Source organism: Corvus kubaryi, unplaced genomic scaffold (assembly GCF_017639235.1).
Source record: "Corvus kubaryi isolate FWS band 111438036 unplaced genomic scaffold, C.kubaryi_AGA036_p1.0 37334, whole genome shotgun sequence".
Taxonomy (NCBI): domain Eukaryota; kingdom Metazoa; phylum Chordata; class Aves; order Passeriformes; family Corvidae; genus Corvus; species Corvus kubaryi.
Window position 1 is genome coordinate 664,919 of NW_024581108.1, and position 19,147 is coordinate 684,065.

Here is a 19,147-nt window from a genome sequence, read left to right on the forward strand (position 1 = left end):
CTGTGGAGTTTTAAATCTCCCTGGACAGAAATCCAGGGTCTGTCAGCCTTCACCCCTCAGGTACTCACTGTGATGTGCTGCTCCACTGCATTCCCAGGCAGCAGGGTGTTATCTCCCTGTTGCCCTCCGCCACTCAGGGCATGCAGCCTTTGGGCAGGAACTGCTCCAGGAAAGTGGACAATGCCTCTTCCCAGCTCTCCTCATGTACTGCATCTCCACTGTGCTGATGACCTCGCTTGCTCAGCCCGTGTGGAAGGGCTGTGATGCAGGTTTGACAGCACATGTCCTTCCCTCTCACTGGCTATAAATCACATGAAACCTTTTCCAGAAATTTCCTGCACTGTTCATCTGGGAATCGATAATGGAGCTGAGGTGCTGGTTTGATACGGATGCAAGATGCAAGGCTGTGCAAGATGCAAGTCCATCCCAGGGCTGCTGTGGCTCGGGGAGATGGGGATGCACCAAGGAGTGAGCCTGGCTCAGAGTAATTCATGATGAAAACGGGCCAGGTCAAACCCCATGGCAAGAGCTAACACGGATCATACACACCAGAAAAGTTTCAATCCAATGGGAGCCCAGGTGGGAACGGGGAAAGACAGGAGCAGATCTCCAGGGTGAGGGGAGGCAAAGATCCCAGGGGAGCAGCAAGAATGCTCTCAGGCACCAGTTACCTCCTCCCTCTACACTACGGGGCTCTCTCCTGGGTTCCAGTCAATACAGACACCTTCCCTGTGAGTGGGCTGGGAGGGATGGGACAGGGAGAGCTCTTCATGCTGGCAGTCCCCAAACAGCTAGGAGCTGGGTCTGGCCCCCAGGAATCAGAGCCTTGCTGCTGCTCGAGCTCCCTGTTCACTCACAACACGACCACAACATGCCCACACCAACAGGAAAGACAAACTGCTGTTTCCTTGCATGCCCAGCCCGAGGGATGTCTCTCTGCTGTAGGTGTGAGAGCCCCAGCAAGGTGTGAGAGGCCCAGGCTGTGGAGTCTCTGATGGCTGATGGGGCTGAACAGTGGCTGCTGCCTCCTTCTCAGTGCCAGCTCAGGGAAGGTCTCGGCCAAGCTTCTGGCTTTCCTGAAATCTGGAGGAGTTTAATTTTGATGGAAAGGTGGAGATTTTTACATATCGTCAGAGAAGGAATGTCGACTGGTGCCTGAACCTGTTTGCACCCCAGCATGAGGTACGCCCCACTCCCCTCCAGTCCAGGAAGGGCAGAGCCCAGCATGGCAGAGCCACAGGCTCATGGGCTCCATCAAGTCTGTGATGCTCAAAACCCACTCCAAGGGGGAAAACCCGCTCAGAGCAGCCTCTCCAAGCCCTCCCCCTTCCAACACCTGCTCCCCAAATCCCTCCCAGTGTCAAAGGGAAAGAAGGAAAAGTGAAGCCGGATTTGGCGGGGTATTACTTTTAATTAACTCTCCCTTTCAAGCCTTTCCCCACTGAGGAGGGGGGAGAAATTAATGAGTGTCTGGGGCTGCCCCTGACGTCACCTGGGAAGGGGCCGAGGCGATGGATATTGTGCAGTGTGCCCTCGGTCCGACCTGCCGAGCCCACATCCCGCCGCCGGGGCCAGGACATTCCTCGCTCAGGAGGATTTAGGGAGAGGAGAAATGTTAGGACGCTTTTAATTGGAAAGCAGGGTCCTCTTTCAGAGGGGCTTGTTTACTTAGGCTGGGCGGCGGAGGCTCAGGGGAGGCAGTAATTGAAGCGAGGGTTTGGGAGATTACAGACAACATATGGCTCGCTTTTTATCTGCGCTTTCTCATAAAGTGGCCCTTGGTGTGCGGCAGCCAGGGGGAGGGAGGGAGGGTGGGGGGCTTCAAAGTAGCCAGGGGGGGACAGGGAAGAGGCTGGACAAGCTCATCACATGCTGCTGGTGAAGGGCATCTGGGAGTGGTGCCAGAGAGGGGACACCACTCTGCATCTCCTGGCATGGCAACAGGGTCTGGGAGCAATGCAGCAGGAGGGGAGAAGCCACCACACACTGAGCAGCCATGGGGAACGTGTACCTGGGCTGGCCCCACTGTGTCATTGTCCCCAGAGCCATGCAGCTTCCCGAGACAAACTGTTGGTAGCCACCAAAAGCAGACAGGGATGGTGGTGGGGCCCAACCATGGGGTCTGTGGGGAGACGGGAAGGGCCAGGACCCCCCAGTCAGATGCTGCCAGGCCATGTCAGGACCTTTGGGTTAGGTTTCCGATCAGCCAAGGGGTTGCCTTGCCCTTTTGACTCCCACACTGGCCCCTCACATCCCTCAGGTCTCAGCTGGAGTTTCCACCAAAATAAGTCTTTTCCCCAGAGGTTTTTGCTAAGCTGAAGCTCTTGGTTTGGCCGGAGCCACTGGCAGTGGGGCTGGACCACAGGCTGATGAGTCGCTGGGGAAGAAAAGCTCCCCAACCTTTCCCCAACTGCCCTTTTCCCCCACTAGAAACAAACCCAAACCATTGTGGTCAATTTGCTTTCTCCTCTGCATGACATCTCCTCATTGGTTCCTATTTTAACTGAAAGAGTTTGTACATCCCGGAGGAAAAAATAGCAAATCTTCAATCAGTTAAGGACTTTCCCAGGGCTAAGGCAAGAGCCAGAGCCAGTGTGCTGGATCCTCCTGCACTCCTGCCTCTCCAGCTCCTCCAGTGCTGGGCCATCACTCACCAGCTCCCCCCAGCCACCTCCTCCCATGGCCTCACTCTATTTTTTAAACATCACCACCATTATTTGCAGGGAGGACTTTTTCTCCTGAGCAAGCAGGGTTGCAGAGCTCACACAGAACCCACACAGGCGGTGCTGCAGGACAGACGGGCTCTCGCTGCAGAGGAGCACAGTATTAAAGAGAAATACAGGCTTTGGCCAGTTTTTGCTCTGTATCTATGAAAACCATCCCCATCCCTTCTCCCAGCTACAGCATTCCAGTGCCAGACAGCACCAAGCTTTGTTGTGTCCATGCTTCACACCTTAACAACACACTCCTAATCTTGATTTCTACTCTTTTTAAATCCAGTGCTTTGCTCCAGCAGGGAAAAGACAGCCCCACTTGGCCTGCCCACAGTTACTGGAAGCCCTTTCCAGAGCAGAGAATTTCAAAGGTAAATCCTTTCCCTCCACAAAGCAGACTTTTCCCCAGTGAGGGATTTTAAGGGGAACTGAGAGACCCAGGCAGGGGCTTGCCAGCCTGGTGAGGAGCAGGGCTCTGTGGGGATGGTGTTATCACGAGGATTTCGGCTAGGAGATCATCAGATCATTTCCACCCTCCCAGTCCCCAGTGCTGGGCTTTCTTACTAAATTTGTCTTCCTGGGATTTAATTTGCATTGACTGCAGATACATATTTTAATGCTGCTCTGATGCTCTGGGCAGCCTAACCCTGCTGCGACACCCTGGCTGGAGGAGGATGCCAGCCCCCCTGCCCACTTTCAGCCACAGTGCCACCTCTTCAGCCTTCTTGGCTCTGCAGTGCCCCCACAGTGCCCCATGCTGGGTCATCAGGCTGGTTCTGGCCATCAATGCCTCAGAAGCTGCTGGGGACACAAGGTTTGCAGGCTACCTGCTGCCAGCTCATGTTTCAGCTCTGTGCCTCAGTTTCCCCTTTTTATTAAATGGGGTGACTACAACAGAAGCAGCTCATTTCTTGTTCTCATCCTTTCCAGAGTCCCAGGCAGGGACAGTGAGGCACAGGGGAGGAACAAAGGTTTAGCCCAAGGTAGTCACCGGCCAGCTCTCCCTCCCACAGCTGGGGAAGCTGCACACCTCTTGGGATAGGGTGCTGGTGCTCTGCACAGGCCAGGAGCACAAACCCTTACAGAAATGAGCCTTATGAGATGGGATGGTCCGCAGAGCATCCTGCAGCCCTGATGAGCTCACTCACTGATGAGCTCACTGCTCAAACCCTTACCACTGAGGTGGGACAGACTGGCTGGAGGATCCAATGGTGCTTACGGAGCTTATCCCCTCAGACCAAAGGGCAGAAGTTCAGGGCAGTGAGCCCAAACCTCACCTCCAGACCCCCAGGGGCCTCAGAGCGGGACCAGCCAGGGAGACGCGGCCCCTTACCAGAATCCGACAGAGCCGGGCTCACCAAGCTCAGCAGCTCCCGCTCCTTCTCGTAGTCGCCCTTACAGAGGAGCTGCCCCTCCTTCAGCACAAACTCGTCACCCTTCTGCAGGCGCCGCTCACAGACGCAGCAGCAGAAGCAGTGCAGGTGGTAGACGCTCTTCTGGGCACGCATCACCAGCTCGCTGGGCGTGATGGCCTCCAGGCACCCCGCGCATTTCACCGCGAACAGCCTGTGGGACAAGCAAGAGGACAGCCTGCTGTGACATCCTGCAGGTTGTGAGACAAGGGATGGTGTACCCATGGTGGGGTGATGGGCACTGACACAGCATCACTGTGTCACCCTCTTGGTGTGTGGGTTGCATTGGGAGGCTGAGCACAATGGTGCTGGCACCCCACAGTGACAGGGGATGTGCTCTCAGTGCTTCACACTCATCTGGTGCCAATGGGGGGACACTGCCTTTGGGTCAACTTTAGCAGTTTTGGTGCTTACCAGGTGCTTACCATGAATGTGGTCAAGTGATGAAGACCTCAACATCCAGATGCTCCAGGTGAAAAAAGAAAGGTACCAAACCCAACAGCCCAGGTACCACCAACACAAGACACCACCACATCCACATGAGTTTTATCAAGCCAACCCCGCATGTCACCTCCCTCCAGCTCATGCCTAGACCCCAGAAGATGCTGGAGACAGCAATCGGGTCAGGGAGCTCATCCGTGCCTCTCCACAAGCACCTGCAGAAAGCATTCCCACTCTCACTCACCTGCAAACCGCCTCATCCCTCTGTCCCCATTCCCACTTGCAAACACATCAGGAATGTCTAATATATCACAAAAATCTCCAAGACAGCAAATTTGGGGTTAAGGCCAGTGCCAGACTGAAGACTTGACATGTCAAAAGGGAAAGGAAAAGCTCAGGTTCTTCCTTGACATTGACGTGACAGTGTTTGAGGCATCCCTAATGAAACCGTTCCCAGGCTTCAACACACTGGCTTTAGACTTAAAAGCCAATAATAACAACAGCAAGAACACTTCAGGTTGAAACAGAACTTTTCTTTCTCCAGCTTTCAATGTCCTTACTGAGAATGATCAATGATTTACAGCTGGGGAAACTGCGGTGAGAAGAGCAGAGGTGGCAGCATCAGTGCTGGTTTGAGAGGACTTGGAGGCACCTGGAATTAACCTTAGGCTAGAAATTTTCAGTAAATGGGATGACCAACAGAAGTATTTGAAGGTATCAAACCAGAACCTCTTTGCCACACCCAGATATCTGAGTTCTTGGCTTGGTTATCATATAGAATAAAACCCACTGTTTACCCAGTCTTGTCCAAAATATCTGTGGGAACTGGACATTATTATTCCCCTGTCTTGGTGACCTTGGCCCAGAAAGAGAAGTCAAAAGTCAGCACACATCCTGCAGAGGTTATCTCCGAGCACTGCCTGAGTCCCAGCCTGGGGATGCCCTGGGGACCTGCACAGGCAGTGCTGCATTCAATCTTCCACTGGCCCCAGAGAGCTCCCACCTCCATGGTTCCATCCCACATGTCATCCCTGGGGGATGCTGGGGGCTGTGGGGCTTGGGAGGGGACAGGCAGCCCTGCAGCCACCAGCAGGCTTTCAATCCCATCTCTTTTTTTGGCTGTTACAAAAAACCCACATAGGAAATGTGCTGAATCAGCCCCGTTCTGCCAAGAAGAGGACCAGATGTATGCAAAACCCTCGTGGGAAAACCATCAGAAAATGGGGATCATTTAAAAAAGTGCCTGCTCCCTCCCAGGTTTTCCCCAAACAGTGTTGGCAAGCATGAGGGTCTGGTGCAGCACGCTCCCCGTGGCAGCCAAATCCTGGGCAGGCTCAGCAAAAGGTGGCATTCCCAAAGAAGTAGGAAAGGGGCATTATAAAGCTTTTACAAAACATGATCATCGCCACAGAAAGTGGAAAATCATCGAATAAAAGGTAGAGGTTAGGGAGTTTATAATTCCACATATTGCCATTAGTAGCTTTTTTTTTTTCTACATTCAGCTTTATTTCCCAAGTTTACATACAACTGCCTGTATCTAAGATCTATGTATTTCCAACACCCCTATGACTGCCCTGGCAAGAGAGGGATGTGTATTCCCTTGAAAGCAACCCTTCTGAAGAGTCATTTTTTTCTTGTTCCAGCTCAAACACACACTGACTTGCGTTAATATTTCTGTAGTCACTTCGTCTTTAATTATGTCTCTTTTATGTCAAAGTGGAGGCGATTTGTATTCATCTGGCAACATATTCTCATCCTGTTTAAATGATGTTTAAGCCTTACCTGTTGGGATTACCAACTGCTCTCAGTAATAAAATACTGACAAGGTATTACATTACTGCCATCTAATCTCCATGAATAAATGTGTCCAAAATTTGTTTCCAGGGCACTCATTAGAGAGCCACAAACCTTTGCCAACCAGGCACAGTAGCACCAACCCAGCAGTGGATGTTTCCAAGCCCAAAGTGTGTTGCACAGCAGGAAGGTGTGAGATTTAGGTAAATGGCTGCCTGATATCAGACCCTTAAATTCCTAGGTGCTGAATAAAGGACTTTACTTTCAAAGCAGCTCCCACTGAGGGATGCTGGTCAGTCCAGGTGTCCTTCTCTGCCCAGTGCAGGCCTCCCCCATCCCTGGGCAATGTGAGCTGCAGAGAAATCCCCATAAAACCTCTTCCACAGTATGAAACCATAAAGAGCTCCTTATAAACACACAATAAACGGAGACCTCAGGCACTAAAAGGTCACAGGCAGAAAAAACACAGTCTCCCACAGGTAGTAATGGAGAGGGAGTAAAGGGTCTTGCTGGTGTCCCAGCTCCCTTGAGACCCAGACTGTACCAGATACTCTACAGGCACTGGGGAATAACAGCTTGCATGGATAACCCCTCATACAGATACCCCATGCATGGATAGCCCCACACATGGATAACCCCATGCATGGATGCACCCCTTTGGGAATAATCCCACACAGGCATAGATAACCTAGGTGGAACTCCCCTGGTCAGCCTGAGATAGGGCTGAAGGAAAATTTTCTTCCAGCACCAGATTTAACAATTAATTTACCATCTTAGCCTGAGTGAGACACACCAGCCTGGATCCAGAGAGGTTTTCCTCCATCTCTGGGACCTTCAGCTCCATGCCCAGCTCTCTCCTGCTGCAAGCAGGCCACAGAGCAAATGCCATCTTTTCTCCCCTCTCTTTGTGCCTCCCTGCTCCCGTGGAGGGGACTCGGAGATTACATTTCCCTACAGGAGACTGCCCAGAGGAGAAGAAGGATGGGCTCTGGGACTTCAACTTTAAACCAAGGACAAATTACCACCCCCTAAACTGCAACGGGAGCAACCTTCACTTATGCCATCCTAGGGATACTTCAGTTCTCAGTAGGGTTTTTTCCCTTCCATAACCTTTGGTTCCAAAGCTGCCTGACTGGCAGCACTGGGTTTGTTTAGCCAGGTGGGAAGCTGGCCAGGGCACCAGACAGGGAGTCCTGCTCAGCACTGGGATGCTTGGTGGAGAACCAGGCTGCCACCAGCAGCTCAGTAAACACCTAACTGGAGCATTGACAGTGACTCTTTGTAAATGAAACCAATCCACTCAACTTAGGAGGAACTGGAACAAAAAAACAGTGATGTGAGCAATTTTTATCACAACACATAGCTTTTTGTGTCTGATCGTACAAATATTCCTGTTCTTGTATTGATTAATATGCCTCTTTGTTTTTGGAAGTTTTTGAAGTTTTGAAGTTTGAATTGACAATCTGCAGTTTTTACGCAGAAAGGGGCCTGGAGGTGGCTTTCAAGGAAACCTTGAAGCAAAGTATTCGGGCATTTCCAAAAGCGCAACATTTCGGGTGGCATTGGGCATATTCCCCAAGATGAAGTCCCACTTCTCCACACCATTCCTCCTTCCCAAGAAAGCACCCCAGACCTCTCCTCGGGTTTTCCCATCAATGCAGCATCACTGAAACCTAGAAATGCTGACACACGGCCAAAGCCACCTCTGGGGTGCTGCATGCCGTGTCCCTTCCCAGTGGACGGGGTGCAGCTTGGGCAGCCCCGGTTTCCCACCGGAGCCACCACCCCCTCTTTCTGCCTTTCTTTGGAGGTGACAGGCTGAAAGGGGCCGTGATTGACAGGCGCTTCCCGGCTGCTGTCTGTCTGCGTGCGCCGCATACAAACGTGGCCCCGCGGAGCCTCCTGGGGCAGGGGCGGCGGGGCAGGGACACCGATATTAAATTGTGACGGACAAATCTCAATCGCCGCGAGGAGCTTTGGTTCGGGCGGCGGGGAAGGTGAGGCAGCTCTGCTGGGAGGGCGGATGCTTCCCTCCCTGCCTGTGCCAGCCTGCACCAGGGATGTGGTGAGAGGGGCAGGGGCAGCCCTTGAGTGCCCCCACACTGGCACTGGTCCCTAGGAAGCAGCTGCCCTGCCAGGGCTGCCCGGAGCAGACACATCCACAGGGATGCTGGGTTGTCCAATACACCTGTGCAGAGACCTGACCAACTCATCCCATGCTCTCATCGTGGCCCAGGTGGAGACTGAGCAGATCCTGACCAACCCGTCAGGAGGTGCAGGGAGCTCCAGCCTGGCACTCACAGCCATCTCCAAATGACGAATCCCACCAGGGCCATGACCCTGGCACGGGGATGAGCCAGTGGCCACGCATGGCACAAGGGGCACGGGAGGAGGCTGGCAGTGAGCGCCGGCAATGAGCCACAGGGAGTGAGGACACTGGATTGAGTTGTCTTGGCACTTGGTCATCTTCTCAGTCACTGTCACTCGCTGCAAGGGGGTACGTCAGCACTGGGTCCTCGAGAGGCTGGCAGTGGAAAAATGCCAGTTGCTGTCAACCCGGCACCCACGGCTTGGGAATGAGCCACTGCCCTGCTGCTGCCAGGCTCATGTCACCCTGTCCCCACTCCAGCTCTCATGGAGCCAAAGGATGAGGCAGAGGGCATGGACCATAGCCAAGCAGGAAGGGGGATGAATGCACCCTGGTGACAGTGAGGGCATCCCCCAGCTGCAGCCATGGGGCACCACATGGAACCTTGGCCCTGGCAGAAGAGGTGCTGAGATCATGGGAGCAACTTGGAAAGAGTTGAGTCCATCTCAGTGCTATGGAGAGCAGGCTGGCACATCCTGGGGATGGGAAGCACAACTCAGAGCACAACTCAGCACCAATGACCCTGGGCACCTCCAAACCCACATTGTGTCTCCAGGCTCCCAAGCTGATGGAGGAAAACACCCACAGCCACCCTCACTTCCCTCCCTGTGCACCCCAAACTCCCAGAGAGCTCTCCAGTGGGACAGAGGAGGGATGTTTTCCCCGGGGCTCTTCTCCTGACCCTTCCCCGTCTCCCGGCTCCCTCCCCCCTGAGGCGGACAAGTGTTCGCTTTACTGCCTGGCAACGGGGCTGGGGCTAAGCTTGATAAAATATGAGTGTTTTTTGGCTGGAGTACCAGAAGGCTGCAGTCCTACAGAGAGAAAAAAATTGAGCACTCCATGCCATGGCTCCAGAAAGGGGGAGAATTAGGTTTCACACCGAGCAGGCTGGACCATGGCATTCTTTAGTTAATGCTTAACAAACGCCCAAACAAAAGCGGCCAACTTCGCTGCATGTTTGTAAAATGTACTCTCAGCAGATTCAGGTTTATTGGAGAATTCATTCGCTTTGCAGAAGTGGCGTTTTCCTTTTTTTTTCCTCCTTTATTTTCCCTTCTCCTCCCTCCCCCCCCAGCTGAAGCCCTTCTCATTCCTGCTGCCTGAATGCGTCTTCCGACACTTTGAGGGGACATGGCAACCGGGCTGAAACGGGCTTATTTCACCCTGGGGGCTGATGCGAGCTCGTCTCCATGGCCCTGGGGTGCAAGTTCTCCCCAGGATCCAGCTGAGATGCTGCTGCCAAGAGGGAACATGGAGTGCAAAGAGCCAAGATTTGGCCTCCTGCAGATTCACCCTTGAGCACTTGGCTGGTGGCTGTATGCTCCAAGAGGCCAGGAGAGCAAGGAAAGGAGGTGAAGCCTGAGAGCCCTATTTTTCACCTTTCTTCCCCTAACCCAGCTCTCTCAGGGTTCTAAGCCAGTGGTTCTACCCCATCCAGCATCCCACTGTGCCATGCATCCGAGCCTTGCACACCTCCTCAGAGAGCCCATCATGGCAGAGGATGCCGAAAAGCACAGCTTGCTCTCAAAGGCAGAGCCAGTACTGGGGATAGCTGAGGTGTGGAGGAGGGGACAGCCCCATTCAGGGACTCAGAGGCTTTGAAGAGGTTAAGTTACAGGGTCCGTGCACAGGTGTTCTGCCGGAGCATCCTTGAAGGAGCTCCTGCTCTGATGCAAGTACCTGAGTAGGTTCCATGTTCCCCCCTGGGGCCTGGTCCCATGGCAGAGGACACCAGTGATGAGGGACACACTGGGGAGGTGGTGGCAGAGAGGAAAGGGGGGCAGCAGAGGAGAGGGAGTTGATGCTGGGCTGTTCAACCCTCCTTCTGCTACATGGGAACCATCCGAGCTTTCCCAGGAAAGAGCACCTTTGCCCCTGACTCCTGGATGGGGTCCAAAAGTGGTCACATAACACCTCCCAGACCCTCCAGAGACCATGGTGTGACACTCAGGGGCACTGCTACAATGATGGGGTTAAGTAAACAGACAAACGAAGCCTTCCCAGTGAGCAGCCGCTGCCAAAACACACCAGCAACCCTCAAGCCTTCCCTGTGTCCAAGTAAAAGGTCAAGCAAGTGCACCTCTTCCAAGGCTGCTCTGAGTTGCTCCATTTCTGACCAAGGACACACTAATAAGACTTTCACCAACAAAGTCCTATAGCAGCTGATGGCTCTGTGTCCCCTCCAGGAGCCTGATAAAAATCCTCTGCTGATTTCAGGAGTGGCCAGAAAGCAATCTCCTGGGCAAGGCCAGAAGGACAAGACCAAAATGCTGATTTTTCTCCCCATTTCCCTAAAGGCCATTCTTTTTGTGTCCCCCCACCCTCAATAACAGTGTGTAACATCAGAGAGGGAGTTGGTCCCATCCCAGCCTTAATGAAGCACCAGGTTTTAGAGGCAGGAGGGACACAGGTAGGAGGGGAAGAGGCACACACACAACACCATGTCCATTCCCCAATGCCATCCCCGTGAAGCCAACGCAAGAATCAATCCCATCCGGCATACAGCCCAGCAGCTCTGCATCCAAGCAATGCATCTCCCACCAAGCTGAATTTTGAGCAGCGACCCCCCTCATCCCCCCCATGCCCCCAAGAAAACAAGGATAATTGAAAAACCACAATATCACTAGTCAAATTTAATATTGAGAGTGAGTGAGCGGGAGCCAGAGGTCAGAATTAATTACACCCCACCATATTTCAGCACGCTGCCGCAGCTCCGTGTCCTTTCCTTGGGGAGCAGTGCTTCCACAGAGAGGTCGACAGACATTATTAGAAAGGACTGATTTAAACGTACCCCCAGGAGCTTTTCAGCTTGTCTCTTCAGAGCCTTTGTTTGTACTGAGATTAATGGAGAGGCAAATGATGGAAAAGCAAAGTCACCAGGAGCAAGAGGATGTGCCATCGCTGCCGCCACCACCCCGATTTGGCTGGCTTTGTGAGCGGGACAGGAATAACCAGGAGAGAAGGAAATGCTGTTTATGTCATTCATTTTGTGGATAAAAATGTGAAGATCTTGAAAACTACTCTTTTTTTGTTTGTTTTCCAAGAAGAAGATATCCTGGCTAAAACCTCCTGCAGGCTGGCTTTCCTACCCCCTTGGGGATTTTACATACACGCTGTTTTTTTGACGTGCTGTACCACTGTGGGGGAAGGAGCTATTTTCATTCTGGTCCAGATTAATGTACTCCCTCTTGCAAGTCATTATATTTGTTTCTGATTTTTTTTAAACCTCCTGTGATGGAAAATTAATATAGACACAAACCAAAATTAAACCTTTCTATTTTCCATTCAGATTTTCAAAAGGCAAGTTACAAGAAAAAACAAAGGAAAGGAACAACAGAGCATTCAGACCGAAGAGAGAAATCTCATTCCTTGGGCACGGCCAATACTTTACTGGTTCCAGCCCTGAACAACTGCATCCAGCATCCAAGTCAGCCCTGCTCCAAGCAGAAGAAGGACTGGGAAGATTTCCAGTCCTTTCCAGCCCCAACTCCCTTGTGATGCCATAAATTCACCTCCACCTTGCACCAACAGGTTCAAAAAGGGATCAGGCAAATCCAGGGGACTGAGTTCAACACCTGCCTGGACCCACAAGTCCAACCTCACCTTTAGGACCACCCAAATCCCTGACTGCCCAGGGCAGCGTGGGCTCCCCTGGCCTCGTGAGGCTTTCCTGCAGCATCACCACTGAGGCCAGGGTGGGTGCACTGGGTCCAGCCATGCCCCAGGCTCCCAGCTGCTCTCGAGTCTCCTAGGCTACAACCAAGGCTTGCCTTTTCCTTTATTAAGCAGAAACCCCATGTTTCCCCAAGGACTCTTGGAGCATCCAGGGATGGGGCTGCAGGAGCTGCCTTTTCCCAGGCGTTTAAAATTCACGGGGTGTTTGTGCCGACGTGCCAACGCGGCAAATTCTCATTAGGAGGCGGCCAATATCCTGCGGAGCTTCCCGGCGCTCCGGTGGCTGTAAAAATCGCTCGGCTGTATAAAAGCTAAACAGAGTAAACTCAGTTGGACACAGGGACCAGCTGCTTCGGAGCAGCTCGGCAAACAGAGATCGGCGGGAGCGCACCGGGCGCTGCCAGCAGGGAGATAGCGCTCTCCCGCCTGGGTTATTTCTTGCCTTATCTTTTATTTCCCTATGCCCCAGCTCACCCTCATGCAGGTTTTGCATAAATATCATCTGCGTGTGTTGTCAAGTTGTTGGGATGGGGTTGAGGATTTTTTTTTCCTCAACAGCATTTCCACAATGGGAAGCAGCTGTTGTGGCTAATGGGCTGCTCTGGAGCAAAAGCTGTGCTCACATCAAGATATCTCAAAAGAGGCATCCTTCATACATAGCTCCGTGCACTAGAGAGCACTATAACATGTGTTTCCATGAAGTTTGTTAACTACTCGGCTAAACAAGCGTGCTGGAAATGCCAGAGGAATATGCTCTGGAATGAATGGAAATACTCATCTAAAAAGACATTAAATTTAAGCCATCTTTCCCCCCCACCCCGATCTGCTGAGCTCATGTTGCTGGTCTCTCCTAGTGTGTGCTCTCAGGATGGGGTTTCGGGAGAAACAAATGTTTGGGGTGTGTTTTACAGCCCTGTGGCACTTGAGACAGGGATGAGATAACAGATGATGGCACACAGGGGGCGTTTCATGCCATCGGTGGTCTAGGGATGCAGAGGCACAGCCAGTCCAGCCATGGGCAGCAGCTCATCCTCTGTGATCCCTGCAAGAGACCTGCTCCCAAATGACATCTCACGTGTGGAAAACCAGAGCTCTGCCTTTTGTGGGCCTGAGCATCAGCTTCTGGGAGGTACTGAGCATCCTAGAGGGGCTCAGACTTAAAATAAACAGGGATAAAATCTCAGAAAAATTTGATTATTAAGAGTTCAAAATTTGCTTTAGCTTCTCTACAGCTTTTTCCTCTTCAGTCTGAGGAAGTTCACATTTTTAGGCAATGTTCTCTTGAAAACTCAGTAATACACCAGTGCAAATCCGAACCTCTTTTTGATTTCTATGTAGTGAATGCATTTCAAGGTGACTCCAGTAGCCCCCAGAAAAGGCTCTAACTGATGCCAGTAAATGACAGTAAGTCTCAGATCCTGACACCAACCAGAGGGGTCAATATCCATCACAGGGGGAAGATGCTCAAAAGGCTCCAAAGGGGCCTAAAGATGCTCAGCACTGGAGCTGGTTAAGAGCTTCCCCATAAAATTATTTTCTTTTGCTCTATTTGCTCTATTTTATGCATATATGTGTGTGTGTATATATACACATGCACAAATATACGTGCACATTAGGGGTTTTTTTCTGAAAAATCTTAGCTTTCCACAGAGACTTTTAAATTCAGCCATGAGCCTAAGTTCAAGTCACATGGGTACTGAAGGGCTGTGCCCAGGGATGCTGAGCCATCTGGCAAAGAGGGACTCTGGTGCTTTGCTCCATCCAGCCAAAGCCCTGGCTGGATGCCATCTCACCACTCTCTACCCAAAACGTTTTTCTGGAGCTTTTTGATCTAAAAACATTTATTTTCTTTTTTTTCCCCTTAACCATTTTGATTTTCACACCAAGGAGTGCTGAGGCTGAGCACTGACACACTGGAATGTCCTTCCAGGCAGGAACTATTGATGCTCTTTCCCATGCACCTCTCACACCCCACAGCACCCACAACCCTCCCCAGTGTGTTCTCATCACCGAGGCACCAGAGAAGGCTGAGCAGGGATGTGGCAGAGCGCAGAGACCCCTACAAGAGGGGACAAGGGTGCAAGGACACCCCTGTCCCCTGTGCCACCACTGGGTTTATGGCACAGTCATGGTTGCAGGGGTACAGGGACAGCACCCAGCTTGCCAGGCTACCTGAGACAGGTCCCAGTGCTGTCAAGGCAGCAGGATGAGCTTTTGATGAATTAGATGGCAAAAACAAACATGCTTTCTCTAGGAAACAGGTTCCTGCCACTCGTCTGCTCAGGGTTATCGCCACATCAGGGGCAGCAGCCCTTCCCAGCAGCCTCCGGCAGCCGTGGAGGCAGGATATTACTTTGTTGCTTATTCATTTTATTGCTTCTCCTTTCTAAATATTTGCTTGGCAGGGGAAGGATTCCCTTTACACCGTATCTGTTTTTACAGGTCAATTGAATTTCTGGAGCTCTCAATTCTTCTTTCCCTCCAATTGCATTTGCAAAACAAATATTGATTGTACCAATTAGCTGCGAACCCCTCGCAGAAGATATCCCAACGCCTTCATTCGGGAGAAGGCTCTCCCAGCAAGTGGATGTGCCAGTGGGATGGGAGTCCACAGAGTGGCAATGTCACAAATTCCACCCACAGCAACCAGAAATGTGTCCAGGCAGGAGGTTAGATCTGACCAACTGAGCATGCTAACAGGTTCTTGTTGAATCACATCCTTTAAATAAAAAAATTAAAAATTAAGATTTTCCCTCACAATGCCTGTAGGGTTTGCCTGTGCAGTGCTGGGCTTTTCTGAGCTGCCTCACCAAAAGCAACAGGTACATCCAACACAAGCACATTGTCACACTTTGTCACACTGATTTCAGTGCTCTGGGTTTTATCTGTGGCTTCCTTCAAAGGTTTTGTAAAAATCCACAACTGCCACAGGGAGAAAGGAAAGACACCTTGGTGGTTAGAACAGTCAGTGTTAAAAACTTGCTGTGTTTTGCTCTGATGAAGTCTAAACAAATGAGATGACTGAATTGCATGGCGGTGTGAGGCACAGTGGGGATCCTTCACCCTCACGCACAGAGCCACCAGCCTTTAGTGACTCTCATCTTCTGCCAGCTGCCACTGGGACAGGGGTCCCCGGCACTGGCTGGGATGGCGATGCCAACCCTGGTGTCACTCCAGCAGGAGCCGTGACACAGCCCCATGGCTCACAACCCACCAGTGGCCACTTGCAAAGCGTTCAGAGCACACTGTTAAATGTGTCCTGCCTGTGTCAAAAGTCACAGCCCAAGGCAAAGGCAGAGGGGGTGCAGGGGGTGTGGCAAGGGGGAGCTGACAGATTAGCTATGGAGGCAGGCCATGGATTAGCCAGCGTGTCTGCAGCCTGCCAGGGTCAGAGAGGGGATTACCCTGCTGCAGCACTGCAGGAGAGATGCTGGACACAGCCAGCCACTGGTCCATCCCAGCGAGGATTCCCAGGCTGCCGGGGATACCCAGCCTTGAAAAAGTCTCTTTTCCCAGGTCTCACCCTCAAAACAATGCTGCAAATCCCAGAAAGCAGGTAAAGTTCACATCCCCCTTGACATCCTCTGCAGCCCAGGGAAGGCAGATTTCCCAGCCAGTCCTGGAGTGCAGGACTGGCCCAGCATCAGAGAGAAATGCTTTTTCCCCCAAAAAATGGGGACACTTTTTTTCCTGCATTTCTCTGAATCACAGCTGGGTGAGTTCAAGTTCCCCCCTGCAGTGCTGGGGTAAAATGAGACAAGAACACAGAGCAGTGGCCCTCCCATAACCAGGCCAGGGCACAGGGCCTGGTACCCACAGCGGGTCAGGTCATCCCTGCAAGCTGGGCGAAGGCCAGGACAGAGCTGTGGATATATAAGACGCTGACGTACACATATGAACCAGTCCCATCTGATGACAGCATGCACACATCCAGCGTCCTGGGGCAGAGGGCAGGAAGCAGATGCCTGGTCAGAGAAAGGAGGGACCAGCCACAAACCACTCATGCTCCTCTGCAGCTTGGACAAGTATGAGGCTGTTCGGCTCTGTGTTTTGGGCTCACGCCCATCTCTCTGGCTTAAAGCAGCTGAATTGAGACCAAAGTCTCATTAAGTCAGCCTGCCTGGAGCTGGTTCTGCCACCAGGATGTTTCATCCCAATGTGAAGTGAATGTTCCCCTTTGTGGCTACAAGGAACTCGGGGCGAGTGAGAGGAAGCAGCCCCCAAGGGCAGGGCAGTGCTGCCAGCTCCCAGCATTTCACCTGAAATACATGACAGTGGGTGCTGGAGATCCTGTGCCCACAGCCTGGAATTGGGCGAGAATCCCACCTTTTCACTTGTTCCCTAAAACCACCTCCCATTTTAAACTGATCTCCCTGGGCTGCACCAGGAATGGCAGCTCTCAGGCTGGCAAGTCCCATGAGCTTGGAAACAACCAAGCAAAGGCAAAAAGCCTGGTATTTATCCTCAATCCACGTCAAATGACATGATGGGAAAACCAAGGTCAGAAGCAGTAATTTGTTTTGCCAGCCTGTCTCCTGGATGCACAGGGCAGAGGCAGCCTGAATCCCCCTCCCTCGCGTCAAGCAACACATGGGCCCCATTCCCTCCCGGTGGCATCCCTAAGAAGACGTCACCGTGCCACCTCCCAGCCTTGCTGAACCCTCTAAAGGTCAGCACCGAAGGCATGTCCACCACATATGGTTATTAGTTCTCTGTGGGTCCATCCATCCCTCCACTACAGCTGGGTGAACAATTCACAGTGCATAAATTTATCTAGCAGATCTCAGCCCACGTGCTGTTTGCTAACAGTCTGTAGAGAGGCTATATTTTATCCCTTTGGGTTTCTTGGCCAGCATTCAAGCTCCTGACCCTGATTTATTCGCAATCGGTCAAGAGCCACATTTCATCTCCATAGGCCACGTCTGCACAGAGCTATTCAGAGCACGTGGCTCCATGTCCCACAGCAGAGCCAGGACCCCTCACCACAAGGCAGGCCCAGCTCTCTGCAGCACCTCCAAGAGGTAATCAGGGAGTTTTGTGTTCAAAAATAGGCTCTGCGGGGGCAAACCTGGCCTGCTGAGAACAGCGTGGCCGGAACAAACTGCACCTCTTGTGTGCATGAAGGCAATGAGAGCTCCAGATGCTGGCCCGGGCTGGCTCCCTGCCTGTCCTCATCCCATCTCCCCATCTCTTTGCCTACCTCTCTGCCTATTTATAGGCATGGAAGACCTTTGCACAGTGCCCAAGCAGCCAGAGGGTTGAGTGTATAGGCGGGATGGCAAATGCCACTCTTCAACTTTCCAAAATCCTTTCCCTTCTGCCTCTCAAGGGGGCTGCCATGGAGAGCCAGTCATGACCCTGCCTTTGAGACAAAACCTTGGGACCAGCTAGAAAGCGTCTCTCAGAGCTGCACCCATCACCAGGCTGGCCCTGAGGGGTTTATAAAGCACTCTATGCTGGGTCTCAGCAAGTCTTTCCTAGGGGAGCAATCTCACTCACACACATGAGCATCCCTCTGTGAAAGCAAACCGAGTAACGCAGCCAAGATGATGAGAGAGGTACAGAGGAATATGTGGGATTCAGAGAAAAACAGTGAAGGATCAGGGTTAGTACTATGAAGGATGAGAGTTAGCATCAGCCCTATCTGACATCTTCATTAGCAATTGCAATTAGGGACTAATTAGCATGTTAATAACATTCATAGAAGATAATAAACTGGAGAGGATGGAAGGGAGCAAAGCAATCTGAAGGGGACCCTGGAGAGATAAAAAAAAAAACCAAAGGAAATTCAGCTTGGAAAAATGCAGCTTCTGCAGTTCAGGGAAAAAACATCCGGAGCAGATGCTGAGGGAGAAGGAGGAAGGCGGGAGCAGGCAAGCAGAAAGAGGCTCAGTGTGGGAGCAGCATGTCGGGCCCAGGAGGGAAGGCAGGCCCTGGCTTCCCTGCGAGCCAGGTCCTGGGGCTGGAGCAGGGCAGCCTGCATGGCTTCACCAGCCAGTGGGAGAAGGACCAGCACCTCACGCTGGCAGGGCATCCTAGTGGGGTGGACTTTTCTTGTAGGAAAAAATAATATCCCAAGCAGAACCACTAAATGAAACTTGACTTCACCTGGAGCTGTTTCCCCTCACCTAGGCTCAGGAAGCCCCATTGCACAAACACCTCCTCTCCGAGCTGCAGCTCCAACCTGGCTCCCAGGTGGGTTGGCCACACATGGGAAGGTGAGAGGTGGCAGAGCCATCACCTTCTCCCCGGGTGTGCAAGGCAGGGGGACAGCAGTTGGTGTGCAGAGCTAATGGCTGTGTTCATGCTACTAAAGGAGACCCCCACACTCCAGCTTAGAAGGAATTACGTAGAAGCAATTCCCCTCCTCCTCTGCAGAGCCTCACTGTGCCACCAGCGCTCACTGCACACCCTGACTTGACCAGCATGATGTGCCAGATGCCTCTGTCCTCCGTCATGCTGAAGCCTCCCTTGTCTCCTCCATCACACAAGCCCCCAGACCACCTGGTGAAAACTGCCCCCTGACTGTCCTATGGGATATGAGGGTGGGGCACCTTGGTGATTCCAGTCCTGGTATCACTGCCAGTCTACACTGCATAGTAAAATGGATAGAACTGTTTTCTTGTAAGAAAATCCTATAATTACTCAAACAACCAAAATGAGGTAACCAGAGTGCCTTTCTTACAGTGATGCTCATGGACCTGCACCTCCTGGCACAAACCATGTGCATGCAAAACCAGGCA

General features: G+C 52.1%; 1 protein-coding gene across 1 annotated transcript in view; it reads right to left on the reverse strand.

The window, feature by feature from the left end:
* The window catches only part of LMX1A (LIM homeobox transcription factor 1 alpha), a 43,438-nt gene that overhangs the window by 3,491 nt on the left and 20,800 nt on the right, over positions 1–19,147 (reverse strand). Inside the window, exon 4 of the mRNA XM_042029723.1 lies at positions 4,048–4,280. Within this exon, the coding sequence (XP_041885657.1) occupies positions 4,048–4,280 (233 nt within the window). The remainder of the gene's footprint in view (positions 1–4,047; positions 4,281–19,147) is intronic.